Source organism: Thunnus maccoyii, chromosome 14, assembly GCF_910596095.1.
Source record: "Thunnus maccoyii chromosome 14, fThuMac1.1, whole genome shotgun sequence".
In the NCBI taxonomy this organism is placed as follows: domain Eukaryota; kingdom Metazoa; phylum Chordata; class Actinopteri; order Scombriformes; family Scombridae; genus Thunnus; species Thunnus maccoyii.
In genome coordinates this window covers 20,098,556-20,112,682 of record NC_056546.1, presented here as the reverse complement: position 1 = coordinate 20,112,682, position 14,127 = coordinate 20,098,556, and the positions used below count along the sequence as shown (strand labels likewise).

General features: G+C 41.1%; 1 protein-coding gene across 1 annotated transcript; it reads left to right on the top strand.

The window, feature by feature from the left end:
- Positions 1-603: 603 nt before the first annotated feature.
- ppp1r21 (protein phosphatase 1, regulatory subunit 21) lies at positions 604-13,819 on the top strand. Its single transcript, XM_042433970.1, has 22 exons — positions 604-1,291; positions 3,494-3,562; positions 3,787-3,933; positions 4,163-4,264; positions 4,340-4,504; positions 4,616-4,674; positions 4,769-4,863; positions 5,119-5,171; positions 5,481-5,630; positions 5,755-5,856; positions 5,939-6,027; positions 6,123-6,259; positions 6,422-6,514; positions 7,055-7,182; positions 7,977-8,126; positions 8,501-8,593; positions 9,577-9,831; positions 10,225-10,260; positions 10,406-10,522; positions 11,260-11,358; positions 11,490-11,618; positions 12,207-13,819. The coding sequence occupies exons 1-22, from the start codon at positions 1,232-1,234 to the stop codon at positions 12,234-12,236; spliced, it is 2,358 nt and encodes a 785-aa protein (XP_042289904.1). The 5' UTR covers positions 604-1,231; the 3' UTR covers positions 12,237-13,819.
- The last annotated feature ends 308 nt before the right edge of the window (positions 13,820-14,127 follow it).

The following is a 14,127-nucleotide window of genomic DNA, read 5'->3' as shown; positions in this document are numbered from 1 at the left end:
GTGTATACTTTATCTTTGTCTGTCCTGCACTGTATAGATGTATATAGATTTTTTTTTATTAGTTAACTCTACATAATGTATTTATCCTGTTAATACACATAAATAGTTTATTTACACTCACATTTATATTTATATCTACATTAGTATTCATACTTCTGTTTATATTCTGCTTTTTTGCAGTTTTTTTTTTATCATGTCAGTATGCAGGCACATAGTCCATCCCCACTTCACAGAAATGTAAATTACTGTCCCTTTTCTTACACTGTTATGTTTTTGTTTATATTTATTGTTTACTTTTCATGTTTATTACTTTTTCTGTTGACATCTGGACCACACTGAATTCCTTATACTTGCTACTTGGCCAATAAATAAATCTGATTCTGATGTGAAAGCAATATTTTATCGTTGTTGCTGGTCGAAATGGGGCTAATCTGAACAACTGTCTATACTGTCGGGTAGTTTATATAAAAGTAGCATAATTTTATTTGATATGATCATATGTTTTGCATGTAAAATCTGAATCCATCCGTCTTAATTGCTCTCCTAGTCTTTCAAACGTTAGGCGGCGCCCTGCTTACACCCGCTCACTAGTCTGCTGTTTTCTGAACTCTGACCTCTGTGCTGGTGTCTGCTCGGATCTCATGCGGGGAGGATTTTGCGGGTTAGAAAAATGAAAGTATTTCACGAGATGAATGGACTGTCAAGGCTGCCTCGCTAGCTCAGCAGCAGCTGCACTCTCTCTTTAATCAGATTTTGCAGACGCAGCAGGTTTACACGGCTGCTGTCAGATAACACTGACCTACATGTGGTGCTCGCGGTGTCGGGATTTGTTTTGCTACATAGCTAGTTAGCTGCTAGCTGGTTAGCTAGTAGTGCTAAGTTAAAAAAAAGCACTGCTGTCAAGTCGGAATAACATCCGGCTTCACAAAGTAGCGTTGGTTAAATCAGATGACCACCAACCAGTACTTTCTCCGGGACTCATGACCGTCCTCCTGTCACTATGTATCCGAGATTTGTGTTACTAAATAACGGAATAAGCCGCCCTGAAAAACGTAATAATATCAAAAGCAGGCTTGCTAACCTGTGCTAGCCTGGTTGCCGCTAAGCTCACCGTCTCCATCGTCACATTTGAAGCAACTGACAGTGTGAAGAAACGTTTTGGACAACCGTCAGCTGGGAAAACGTTACATAGAGTCAACTGCTAATAACGGGACTAACGTTTCCAGTAACCATGGCTAACGTTACCGACCTGCAAACAAAATACAGCAAGCTGGCACAGGAGTACTCCAAGGTAAACCAGCAGCTATGTTCGCTCATTATAGCCGATACGTTAGCTGTCATTAGCCACCTGCTAATACTGTGTCTGTTCTGTATCTACTACCAAAGATGAGTATTGCTCATTATTCAAGCTTATTTACGACGCTGAACTGGCGTCTTTCCACAGCTTATTTTTAATTTTCCTTGTCCACCTTAAAAAGTGCCACAGCTCCTTTAGATGGCGCTGTTCAGTCATTTTCAAGCTAATTAACGAACTGTAAAACAAATACAATCAAGTATTTGTACAATCAAGCTTTGACTTGCTATTTAACTGTAGCATTTTTCTCTTACTCATGGTTAACTGATTATCAGTTGCTATTTCTTCCCATTTGTTTCGGTCCTACCTGCTCAGTATGAAAAAGTCTCAAGAAACTAATACTCTAAGATGACATGGGACATCACAGAATATGATAATCGAGAGTTTTATTCGTTTTTACTGGCATTTTTTTCTTACTGATCTCTGAACATGGTACAGTGACATGAAATGGTAAACTGAATTTTCGTTATGGCACTTTTAAGGTGGACCAGAAAATTCAAGTGTAGCATATTCGCACACATAAGACACAGAAGGTTAAGCTACTTTAGTGGATTTCAACTAGAACTGCAACAATTAATCGATTAGTTGCCAACTATTAAATTAATCACCAACTATTTTGATAAAGATTAATTGTTGTGAAAGGAATGACTAAAATCTCTGATTCCAGCTTCTGAAATGTGAATATTTTCTGCTTTCTTTAGTCTTCTGTGATAGTAAACTGAATATCTTGGGGTTGTGGACAGTTGGTCGGGACATAACAAGACATTCAAGTTGCATTTTAGGCTTTGGAAAACAGTTATCGACATTTTCTGACATTTTATAGACCAAACGCTAATCGAGTCATTGAGAAAATAATCAACAGGTTAATCTATAATGAAAATAATTGTTAGTTGCAGCCCTAGTTGAAACTCACCATGTAACGCTGGATTTCTTGTCAGTGTAATCAGATACACTCAGCTGCTAGTTTATTAGTTATACCAAGTCATAAATAATACAGTCTAAAACAATAAATCCTACCACTGTGAATGTGGGTACAGTTTTTGTTGAAACCATTGAAGAGAGATATTGACTCAGCACTAACGTTATAAACTTTATGGTCATTCTGTTGACTTGTATTGCCTAATATACTGAGAAATGTTCATAATTTATTGGCCATCTCATTTATATGCATGAGAGCAGATAATATTAAAACAGTTATAACACCACAAAGTCCTCTCAGTGTAAAGCAATACAATTCAACAGCACCAACAAACCACAGACACTAAAATGTTCATAAAGTTGAAACAACATTCTCTGAAACAGTTTAATCAAAAACAGAACTTTATTAAAACAGGATTTATTGCAGGGCTGCTTTGGTTTTAACAAGGTAGTACTAAAGTGGCATTTGAGCATACATCGATATGATATACTGACATTTTGATAGAAGACTAGATATCTCACAGGTTTGGGGTTGTAATGTCCCAATCTTTACGATTTCAATATGTTTAGGTCATACCATATTTGAGTTTCATACCCTAAACATTGTTTTTTCAGATTCATTCAGGTTGACCTCTACATTACATTTGGACTTTTTAAGTTGCCAAAACACCCTGTGTTCAAGTGCTTTCCACTTTTTTTTTAAAGGTTAATTGTTAACAAGTGACAGTGAAGCCTTGTGTTTCTGTATCAGCTGACACCACAGGGATTGCATGCTGTTTCCTGTTTGACTCTGATCTCCCCTTTAGCCAAGCACCATATCCTGCCCAGAAAGTGCTGACTATGTAACTGCCACTCATAATCCTATGGTAGTTAAACTATGTGCTAAAGACCATCTGACCTGCTCTAGTAAAGTGTAATGAGTAGGAATATGATAAAGAACAAAAACACACACAAGCAAGCAGTATGACAGAGGCGCTCTGTCTGTCTAATAGGCAAGTGTGAATTAAGCTCTAGATGCTGCATTCAGCTGTTAGGATATAGAGTGTGGACTGTTAACAAAACATCACTTAACATTATTTTCACAGTTCAAGATTTAAAAAATGTCAGAGAATAAGCTTTATGGAACTTTTATTCACAGTCAGATGCCTGAAGAATACTGACTGTTGGTTATGTTTTATGTTTGATTTATGTCTCAACATTTTCCTCTGTATCTTTTCACAGCTCCGTGCCCAGAACCAAGTGCTGAAGAAGGCAGTCGTGGATGAACAGGCCAACTCTACCTCCTTAAAGGTAAAGTGACATATAAAAATAGAGAAATAATGCTTCCTTATTTGTCAGGGACCCTTTCCTAATCAAAGTAGTACTACAAATTTTGTAAACAACAGTGTATAAAGTATCTGACATAATTGTGATTTAGAGGTAGTGATTTGCTCACATACTGGTTTGTAAGAACCCATGTACAGCATTGTTACGACCATCTTGTGTTATTCATTATGCTCGTTTTAACTCATCAGGAGCAGCTGAAGCAGCGTGACCAGAGCCTGAGAAAGCAGGAGCAGGAGATGGACAGTCTCAGCTTCAGAAACCAACAGCTGGCTAAGAGGGTGGAGCTGCTTCAAGAGGAGCTGGCTGTTAGTGAAGCCAAGGGCAAAAAGGGGAAGGTGATCATGAGGGGGGAAATACAAGGGAGTGCCTACACGGTTTTACAGAGGAAGCAGGATGTTTCCTCTGTACAACCTGTACATGAGCATAATGTTAATCTGATAGCAAAAATATTACTTTTAGGAGTGATTATGAACTGTGCAAACTACAGTTATGGTTCATGATTAAACACAATGTTTATAAAGCCAAAAGATTGTGATCAACAGGCTCTATTTTATCTTCTTCTAGAGCAAAGGAGACTCCCCCTCACAGCATGGCATGCAGACCCAGAATGTTTTTGATGAGGACCTGCAGAAAAAGATAGAAGAGAATGAGCGACTTCATATCCAAGTAAGGGTTGTTCTTTAGTGTTGAAACCTAAGAAAATGGGGAGTGCATGTGATGACTCTGTTTTCCGCTGTACAGTTCTACGAAGCAGACGAGCAGCACAGGAGGCAGGAGGCCGAGCTGAAGGCACGGCTAGAGGAGCTGGAGAAAGACTCCGAGCAGCACCAGGCTGTAGTGGACGGACTCACCACTAAGTACATGGAAACTATTGAGAGGCTGCAGAGTGACAAGGCACGCTTAGAGGTGAGGATGAGCTGGAGAAAAAGGCAGAGAGGAGGATGAGACGGGAGGATGATTAACAACGTGTCAGTTTTAATGGTGGAAATTGTGAAGTGTGTATTTCTATTCTGACAGGTGAAGACACAGACTCTGGAGAGGGAAGCGAAAGAGTGCAGATTGCGAACAGAAGAATGGTACATTTGCCTGTTTATTCACAGTTCTCTCTGGTTCACAACTTAGTGAAGTTAATGTGTAAGGTTAAACTGTTGTTTATTTTTCTTTCCGCAGTCAGCAGCAGTTGAGGCGGTGCCAGACGGAACTCAACAGACAGGTGAAACAAAGCAGCAGTGTTATCCAGGAGAAAGTGCCCTTCAATGACACCAGTGAGTATCTGGCGCTGAGCCACTCAGACAAAAAAACGAAAGGTTAGATCGATTTGCAGACATTTATGTCTTTGTCACTGATCCCGTCAAAACACTCCTGCCCTGTAGTAAGTAGTGTAATGTTACACCAAACTGTAATTCTGCACGTGAGGTGGCAGGAGGCTAAACCTTTTAAGCAGTTTTTGTTTGAGTCAGTAAAAGTTCAAAGTTGAGGTTCTGCTCTGGTTATAACTTCTGTTTTCTCCCGTCCTCCAGAATTTAGTGACTTCAACAGTCTAAATGTGCCACCACACAATCGGAGACACCAGGTGGGTGAGAAAACAAAAGCAATGTGTCGCTGTGTTTATCATGCACATACTTTTTTAGCTCCAATAATACCTGTGTAACTTGGAATTATAGCTCATTTCTCATTTTCTGATTTGTGTTTAAAAAACAGACTTTGCAGTTTTATCATTCCAGAAATTTTTCTGGTACTAACAAACAGCTAAGGACACTGACAATAATGCTCAAGAATTCACAGATACTCATATATTAATATGTATTGAAAGAAAAGAAGCCATAGCATAGCAACTAATACAGCGGAGTGTGGCTCGTGTTTGTTCTTTTTCTTCATACAGCTGAAAGCCCGGGACGTGGCAGGTCAGGCTTTGAGCTTTATTCAGGACCTTGTGGCTGCTCTGCTGAACTTCCACTCGTACACAGAGCAGAGAGTGCACATCTATCCTCTGGACTCCTCCATTGAGCAAATCTCCCCTCTGAACCAGAAGGTTAGGCAGCTGTAAACAAGAAATACAGACATTACACATGAATCGTAATGTGAACTACATAAGATGGTAACACTGGTTGTATATAGGAAATGATATTCATTGTACAAGCTTTCTCTCTGCCCAGTTCTCCCAGTATCTACATGAGAATGCAGCCTACGTGCGCCCCCTGGAGGACAGTTTTCTGCAGTTACACCAAAGCATCACAGAGGACACTGTCACAGTGTTGGTGAGTGCTTTTTGTACAGGTTTTTTAAAAAAAATAATGCTTGTATATAATCAACCATTAATTGTTTTTTCTTGAACTGAAGGAGACTGTGGTCAAACTGAAGAGCTTTGCTGATAACTTCTCCTCGTACACCCATTTTCTACAAAAGATTCTTCCCTACCAGCTGAAAAGGTCAGCACTGTGTGTGTGTGTGTGTGTGTGTGTGTGTGTTACAGAAATGGAGTGGAGGAGGCTGTGTTAATGGCTTTCTTCTTTTCTCCTTCCAGCCTGGAGGAAGAGTGCGAGGCACCTCTTTGTACTGCCGCCCTTAGTGCGAAAAACCAGGAGTTGCAGAGTGACATGAAGAGAGTAACTTCTGTGTTTGAGAAACTGCAGAACTACATTAACCTTTTGGCCTTACCCAGTAGGTTAACATAAGCCATTTGAGCTTTTTTTTACCTGAAATTTCTATTATCCCAGTTATGTCTTTATTTTTTTTTTACTGTTTGGAATTGGCTCCTTTTTTACAGATGTGTCTGTGAAGTGATAAGATGCTTGTTTTACAAATGCGTGCGTTGTGTCTCAGGTGTTCGGCAGGATGCCATGCCACAGAGCAGCACCTCCGCTGTCTTCACCCAGCTGGCCGCCTGCTTGCACAGTCTTCACGACGCCATTAAAGGTGAGGAGCACCGTGAGCCCTTTTTGACCCACAGCCACTTCACAACCAGCGTGACACAGCACAACAATTCCCTCACATCGCTACCTCGCTGTGGTCGCCATTCACAAAAGTCTGACAGATTTTATATTTTCACAACAATACCCACAAACCCATTTTTGTACAGTAAATATCCAGAGGCTTCAGTGCATCGTCTATCACACTGAGATGCCAAATGGAAGTATAATTTAGTTCCCTCTGGTAGAGAAGAGCCACTTTTGTACAGCTGCCACATTTAGCTGAGTGGAAATGTCTTTTTGTGCAGACTGCTGTTTGTCTTTGATGCATTCTTTGTGGGCACAATAATACAAACCTGCAGTTTTATAATGTTTATATATTGTGAAAATCCATAATACATCATCATTTACACCCCACTCAGTGAAAGAGCATCCTAAATTATCAGCCCTTTGTTGCAAAATGTACTAAAAAAATAGCTGGTGAATTAAAGTCAACAGGTGGTATAAGTGGCTCTCCTGCTGTTTTGTTTCCTCCCTGTGTGTCCAGAAATGTCAAAGCACTACAACCAGAAGGCCAGCTTAGAGCAGGAGCTCCCCACTGTCACCCAGAAGCTCTGCACCACCACAGAGTGCCTGCTGGGATCTCTGGGCTCACTGAACAGCAGCACTGGCAAGGTACGGCCACCAGGGGGCAGGCAGCAGCCAGGTTCATGTTTCCTATATCATGTGTTTATGGCTGGACCACAGGGGCCAGGCCTATAAACGCCGAAGTCCGTGACTGACTGAATGAATGAGTGAATCACCGACAGACTGAGTTACACCACTCGCCGGGTGTCGCCACGTGTCGCCACTTCCTGTATCCGTCATTTCAAATTAAAAGCCCTCTGGTGTTCTACACACGGTCCAGCCACATACTAGGTTTTGACCTAGTCTTGTTTTTTGTCGGCTGCAACACATCAAGGCTTAATTGTAAGTAGCAGTGGGTTTTCTCTGCAACTGGATCATGACGGTAATTCGCCACTGATGTGAGAACACAGAGAGGCAGGACTCAGGTGGGCAGCAGTTAAATGTTCAAAGATACCATCCAAATCACGGTTCGTACAGCTGCTCCCCAGTCAGGGTAAGCGATAAATGATTTCTCTTTGTGAATCAAGTGAACCGTTGCCTGAGATGTGTCTGCTGATGGAAGGCACAGTCCGGTGGGCTGCAGCGTTAAATAACACACTGGCACACGATATGTGGAGTGAGCTGCATTTTGAGAACGAACATCTCTGTAGGCAAAAGCTTAATTGCTCAGACATTTATCATCTTTGGTGGTGGAATCATCCCCCTACCGTATACTCACTGATTAATTTGAGGCACAACAGAATGATGAGTATCTGCATCAAGAAATGTCCTTAATGAATTAAGGATGCCAATATCTCTTTTTTCTTTGAATGATATGAGACAATATTCTTGTTTTCTCGCAGATTGCCACTTTCTTCAGCAACAACTTGGACTTCTTCACGTCACCGGGCTACAGTCCAAGAGGCAGCACAGCAGCCCTCAACCCCTTGCAAGCAGAGAGCATGCTGGCCAACAAAAAGAAAGCAGCTGCTTATATCCACGCTATCAGAAAGGTTAGTTTATGCTTAAATCTGCTGGGTATTTCCAGGTCTCAGCTGGTGACAAAGGGTGACCAGAGCTTTGCAGTTAAAGCAACAAAACACTGCACGTTAAGATTAGCCAGGCTACATGTGTAACATCTTATAAATTACTTCTCAAAATATCCTTTAATGAGAAAACCTTTGTTAATATTTTAGTATGTTTCACCTGGTCTTGTCCACATTTTTTGTTTTTACCTGCGTTTGCTTTTATTCTTAGTTTTTTTTTAAAATTTCTTTTCCTTTGAAACTGGATAACTTATACTCATAAGATTTAATATTCAAAAGTTTAATATTAATATAAAATGCATGTTTTTCCTTTATGAATTGCTGTTTTGTTTGTCATTCAGCCCCGGCCACAGTCTGTTCCATACAGAGAAGCCCTGTCAAACCGTCGTATACTCACCAGCTCCACTGAGAGTAGAGAAGGTCTCACTCAGCAGGTATGACACTCAGTTTTGCTTCATAAAACTCTCTCTTTATACTGTTTCCGTTGGTTTAGATTTGATTCATTTAAAGGTTTTTTTTTTTCTACTGTACATCAGTTTTAAAGAAAGGTTACATCTGGCTATCGGCTACAAGCAGGCCCTCGGTGTTATGTGGACCATGTAACCATGCATGAGTCAGCGTGCCAGCAAGGTTTGGTTGCCATGAAGGCAGCGGTATAATAACATAAGGATTAAAACAGAGACATGACATGTTTCCACGTGCATTTTTTTTTATGTGGCTTTGTGTTCACTGGGTCACATTAAGATAAAAGAAGAAACTGGAAATCTGGGAAAATTAGAAACAGAAGGCCAATAGCATCACTGGATGCTGAGGAAAGACAGTATGGGGATTTTGAAATAGATTTTTGATAATGTTGCAGAAATCTTAACAAAAACAGCAACATCTGCCTCAAAATAATACAACACAGTCATGTAATATTTTAGACAGTTGCTCTGTAGGGACAGGGTGTGAACTGAGTAGCTTTTCCAGTAAGGCAGTACATTTTCTGTCCCGAGCAAGTTGAAAACATATGAGGCACTTTAGACAAATGTGTGATTAGGTCCATATCAGCCTGCTTAAATTCATCACTGAAGCACCAGTCACACAGTTTCAAATACACTGACATAGCAGAAGAATAAATCATATTGGGCTTTTGCCATCTGAGCCTCCGGATTTTGGAAGGAACTGTCTAAAGAGCTCAGGATAGCAGAATCAGGCCCCATAAGCTTTTTTTTAGGTTTTCCTTTAATCAGATTAATCTTGTAATCTTGTGTATCTGCTCCACAGATAGATTGTTATTATTACAAACTGCTTTGTTATATAGTCTCCCCATTTCTCCCTAAATACTGCTGCCCTCTCACTTCTCCCAACCTTTGCTTAGCCCTCTTCCCACGAGCTCACTGTCCGCTCCTCTCCTCTCCCCGGTGGCCTCCCACAGGTGCAGCAGAGCCAGGAGAAGATTGCTCGGCTGGAGCAGGAGAAGGAGCACTGGCTCCTGGAGGCCCAGCTGGGGAAGGTGCGGCTGGAGAAGGAGAACCAGCGCATCGCGGACCTGGAAACGCAGCTCGCGGCGGCTCTAGGAGGAAGTCCAAACTTGCAAACAGCTGCAGCCAGCACACTCGAACAGAGCCACGAGGAAGCGGAGACTGAGCTGAAAGCTGCAGGAAAAGAGACTACGCTGTGCACCAGCCTGGTACAGTCGCTCTTACTGGCTGTTGCACTTCACATTTTTGCTTGCAGAGGAAATTTTCTGCCCGTGGCATGGATGTCTGACTTGCTTCAACAAAGGGAGTATTATCGCTCTTGCTTGTAGCTCCCACGCTAAGCAAGTTTTTGCTTAATAAAACTCAGACTTCCAATGTGCTGATGTGGCAGAACAGAAGAATACGGTTGTTTATGCAAGTCAGTACAGAGTTCACGGGGCACCCACAATCCAGGGCTGTTGTATCACTAGTCACAGCGTATTAGCTTTTATTGTTCTTATCTCCTACACTGCTACTTTGTCATTGCCGTTTTAGAGGCCTGTCTGTGCTTGAAGTGGATTTTATAATCTCTCTGATATATCTCTTTTATATCTTGTCATCAGGTTGGTATGTTGTGTACAACACCCACAGTTGAGCATGTGAGTTGTCATCCACTAACAAATGAACACATTTATATTACGAGCTCTTTAAAAGCATTTGAAATCAGCACTTTCATGAAGTTAAAAAAAAAAAAAAAGAGAGAGAGAAATCTAATCTAGCTGAGTGTTGTGTCTGTGTTTGCAGGTGGGAGACGAGGAGTCCAGGGAGCATCTCATAAAGACTCACTACATGACCAGAGTCGGAGAGCTCACCACTCAGCTCCAGATTTCTGACAGCAAAGCTGTTCACTTCCACTCTGAGGTGACGCCCTAACTCCAATGTTTATCTCAAAAAAAGACTCCTCTTAGCACAAGAACTGACCTTTTCATAGCACACACGGCTTTTTTAAGTAATCAAGGTAAGAGTATGGAAACTCTTACAGGGCCGGGTACTGTTTAAACACCCTGATACATTTAGTGCAGATGCAGAACAGTCAGTCACCCTGTTCCTTCATGTGTTCCTTCCTATAATCATTCCAACTATTTTTGTCTGCTTCTGTAATTTGCTTGAGAACAGGGAGATTAGAAACAGACCCAGAAGTTAACAGTGTGTTACCTTGTTTCCTTGTTCTTTCCTCTTTGTCCTTCGTGTTTCTTTGTGTGTATTACGTATTTAAGTGTTGCCTTTTTTTTTTTCCTGAGAAACTGACAACTACTATTTTTAGTATTATGGTGAGGCTTGATCTGAATGTAGATACTTGTTTAAGTGACATCCTGTCGCATTGTGACTAACTGACATGTCAGTCATCTGCGCTGTGTATTATAGCAACAGGAATGCAGCTGATTTTGAGTCAGTGTCTCAGGTATTAAACTGTCACTATTTCAAACTGTGCATTTATCTTTGACGCCGTCTTCAAATATTTTCATTTCTCAAAGAAACGTCTGCTTTTATTGCGGCTTTTGAAAAAGATCTGAAAAGCCTTTTACTTATGCTGTATACCTATCCGGGGACAACACTCTTTTATTTATTTATTTTAACTTTGCTCTTCCCTTTTCTAGTGTCGCGCTTTGGCCAAGAGATTAGCTATTGCAGAGAAATCACGGGAGACTCTGAGCGAGGAGGTCAAAGTGGCTAATCAGAACATCACACGCTTGCAGGTAAAATGCAGCCTCGTTATCCGAGAGCTTCCCGTCTCAGTATAGACATCAGCTTCCTCCCACGACTGTTCGGGTTCTTCTGATGCAGAAGACACTCACATCTCATTGTAACTGTGCTGTCTGCCATACAGGATGAGCTGGCTACGACTAAAAGGAGCTACGAAGACCAGCTCAGCATGATGAGCGACCACTTGTGTAGTATGAATGAGACACTGAGCAAACAGAGAGAGGAAATCGACACGCTTAAACTGGGCAGCAAGGTAAGGCACGGAGATAGATTTCTGGAGTCTCTCTTTTTCTTTTTTGGTTTCAAACTCTTCTTAAGCCTTTTAAAATGTTTGTTTTGTTTACTTTGGTTTCCAAAAGCTCTATATCACTAAACAGAAGTAATAAAAATCCAGTGGCCTCAGGCAGCGTGAGGGATCATTTCAGGCTTTGGACTGAAACGTGATGATGTTAAGTTTCTGTCAGTTACGAGGTGAACTGGGGAGGTCATTGGTGGCGGTGTGGTTGCCGCCGGGTCTGATGGGAAAAGCACCTGCTGGAACCATCTGAGAAAATCATTAAGTTAAAGCTGCAGAAATGGAGAGGCCTGGTTTTTACGTTTGCTTGTTACTGCATGCACACAGATGAGTGCATGTAGGGAAGTCGCAGGACAGAACATGTTTATCATCTAAAGGTAGCAATTTTCTCGTGAAGGCCAGAAACCAGCCCCGGCATGTTTCAAGATTTTGAAACGGAATGCAAATCTGAGCTACTTCACCTTAAACACAACAAGGAATCGTAGATACATCTTGATTCTTTTTTATTTTGCAGAGCTGAGCTTTTTTTTTTCTTTCTTTCTTTAGGGAAACGCCAAAAAGAACAAAGGTCGCTAGAGCTGCTCTCCAAACACCGGCTCCATTTGGGATCACAAGGGCACCCTGAGGGAAGATGTGGACTGTGGAGCCTCCCAGCAGCGTCCTGGTACCAACACCACCACCATCACCACAACCACAGGACGGCTACATGAGCCTCAGATTTCTCCATTATCAGGCAGTGGCAATACAAATGAACTGTGTGGGGGCTTGAACGTGTCTGACCGAAGAAGCTTCTTTTTTTTCTCCTCTTTTCCATGTCACAGCACCAGTTATAACATAACATAACATGATTTGCTAAACATGCATTCTCAAACTGTACCGGAAGCTGCTGCTTGACCTTTTGGCCAAAGCAGGATGGGAGAGAAACCGTTTTTTTTTCCTCCCCAAAAAGGGACAGAGGAAGATAAACAGCTTGAAACAGTTGAAGTTAAGACTTGAAGACCAAACCCTGTTGATCGGTGTGTGTACTTTTCCTGATTAATGTACATGTGAGAGAAATTGAAACTGCATTCTTACTGCTTATCTGTGGGAGGAGATTAACTTGAGTAAATGTTGGTGTGGCTGTATGTGTGCAGAGTGTTGTCTCATTGTGTGACTGTGGCACCAGGCTTTACAACATGTGAGTATTGTTTTAATACACTTAGATTTATTTTTTTTTTAGATCAAATTTGAGATTATTTGTGCAAGTGGTTCCAAGGGCCTGTATGTTTACATACAGCATAATATCCCTTCTAACACATGCATATATGTGACGAGAAGAAGGGCTTTAAAACCTCCAATGAAGAACTAACAAAAACACTTGAATTCATTCCTTATTATGGAAAATTTTCAGTCCTTTGGAGCTGGATAAAAGAAAAGAAAAAAAAAAAGATGTCTGCCTGGAAGCACTGATTAACTGTGTTTACCTAGAAGGAAAGGGCAGGATGGACAAGTCGGAGCTTGTAAAACGGTGTCAGTCTGTCTCTGTGAAGTTACTCTTAACAATAGTCATTTTTATCACCAAAGTAAACGTGGATGTGCACTCAGAAGCCTGGTGTAGCACAGCACTCTTTAAATTCATGTTGTACTCTGTACGGATAAAAAGGGTTAATGTGAATATACACTCATTTGGAATTAAGATATAATTGTACTGTATCATTTCTAAAAAAAATATATATATATATATACAAAAAGGCATTTATTCTGAGGTTACAAAAATTTTCCACAAACTTTGGAAAACTAAATCTGCAGCTACTTTTTGGGTGTCTCCTATAAGGATTACTGGGAAGTGTCCGAGGGGTTGGCCTATACTGTAACTGGTGCTTAGACAACCTGTTTCATGAGTGCAGTTAAAGTTTACAGTGCAACAGAACTTCTCTGGCTTGTACCGACATGATGAGGTGAATGAAAGAAAGGCCCAGCAGTGGTTTCTAGCAGTCCATTCAAACCTCTCGTTCGCCAGTCTACACCTGCCAGCAAACCTTTGATCGCAAAGATTTGCCAACGCCCCCCAAAACCGATCAAAAAGAATACTTGTATCCTCACAGTGTAACCTGTTCAAAAGCACATATTAATATGTGAAACAAAATAAAAAAAAAGCTTGCTCAACAGTGAAACAGGAATCACCTGGTTATTAATGATCCTTCAATGTGTCTGACCTAAACTTTTGTGCTGCATGTCTGAGAGTTGTAGGAATTTTAAATTGCCTGTAATAAAAAAAAAAAAAAAAAAACTCAGCATGTAACACACCCTGACCACTGGGAAATGAGGCAGCACCATTTAACTGGACATATGAGAACTGGAGGATTACTGTTTGATGCCGTCACTTTGTTTTGCAAGGAAAACGTGTTATGTCATTCTAGCTGAATTCATGTTGCTTTTATGTGCTCCTTGGTACACTGCTTCAGAGGTCGAAGGAGTAAAAAAAACA

What these genes read in the sequence shown, in the direction of transcription:
- ppp1r21 (XM_042433970.1), top strand. Translation starts at nt 1,232, where the DNA reads ATGGCTAACGTTACCGACCTGCAAACAAAATACAGCAAGCTGGCACAG. An exon ending in CCAAGGGCAAAAAGGGGAAG is followed by an intron (nt 3,934 to 4,162) that starts GTGATCATGAGG and finishes ATCTTCTTCTAG; the next exon opens with AGCAAAGGAGACTCCCCCTC. An exon ending in CTTCCCTACCAGCTGAAAAG is followed by an intron (nt 6,028 to 6,122) that starts GTCAGCACTGTG and finishes TTCTCCTTCCAG; the next exon opens with CCTGGAGGAAGAGTGCGAGG.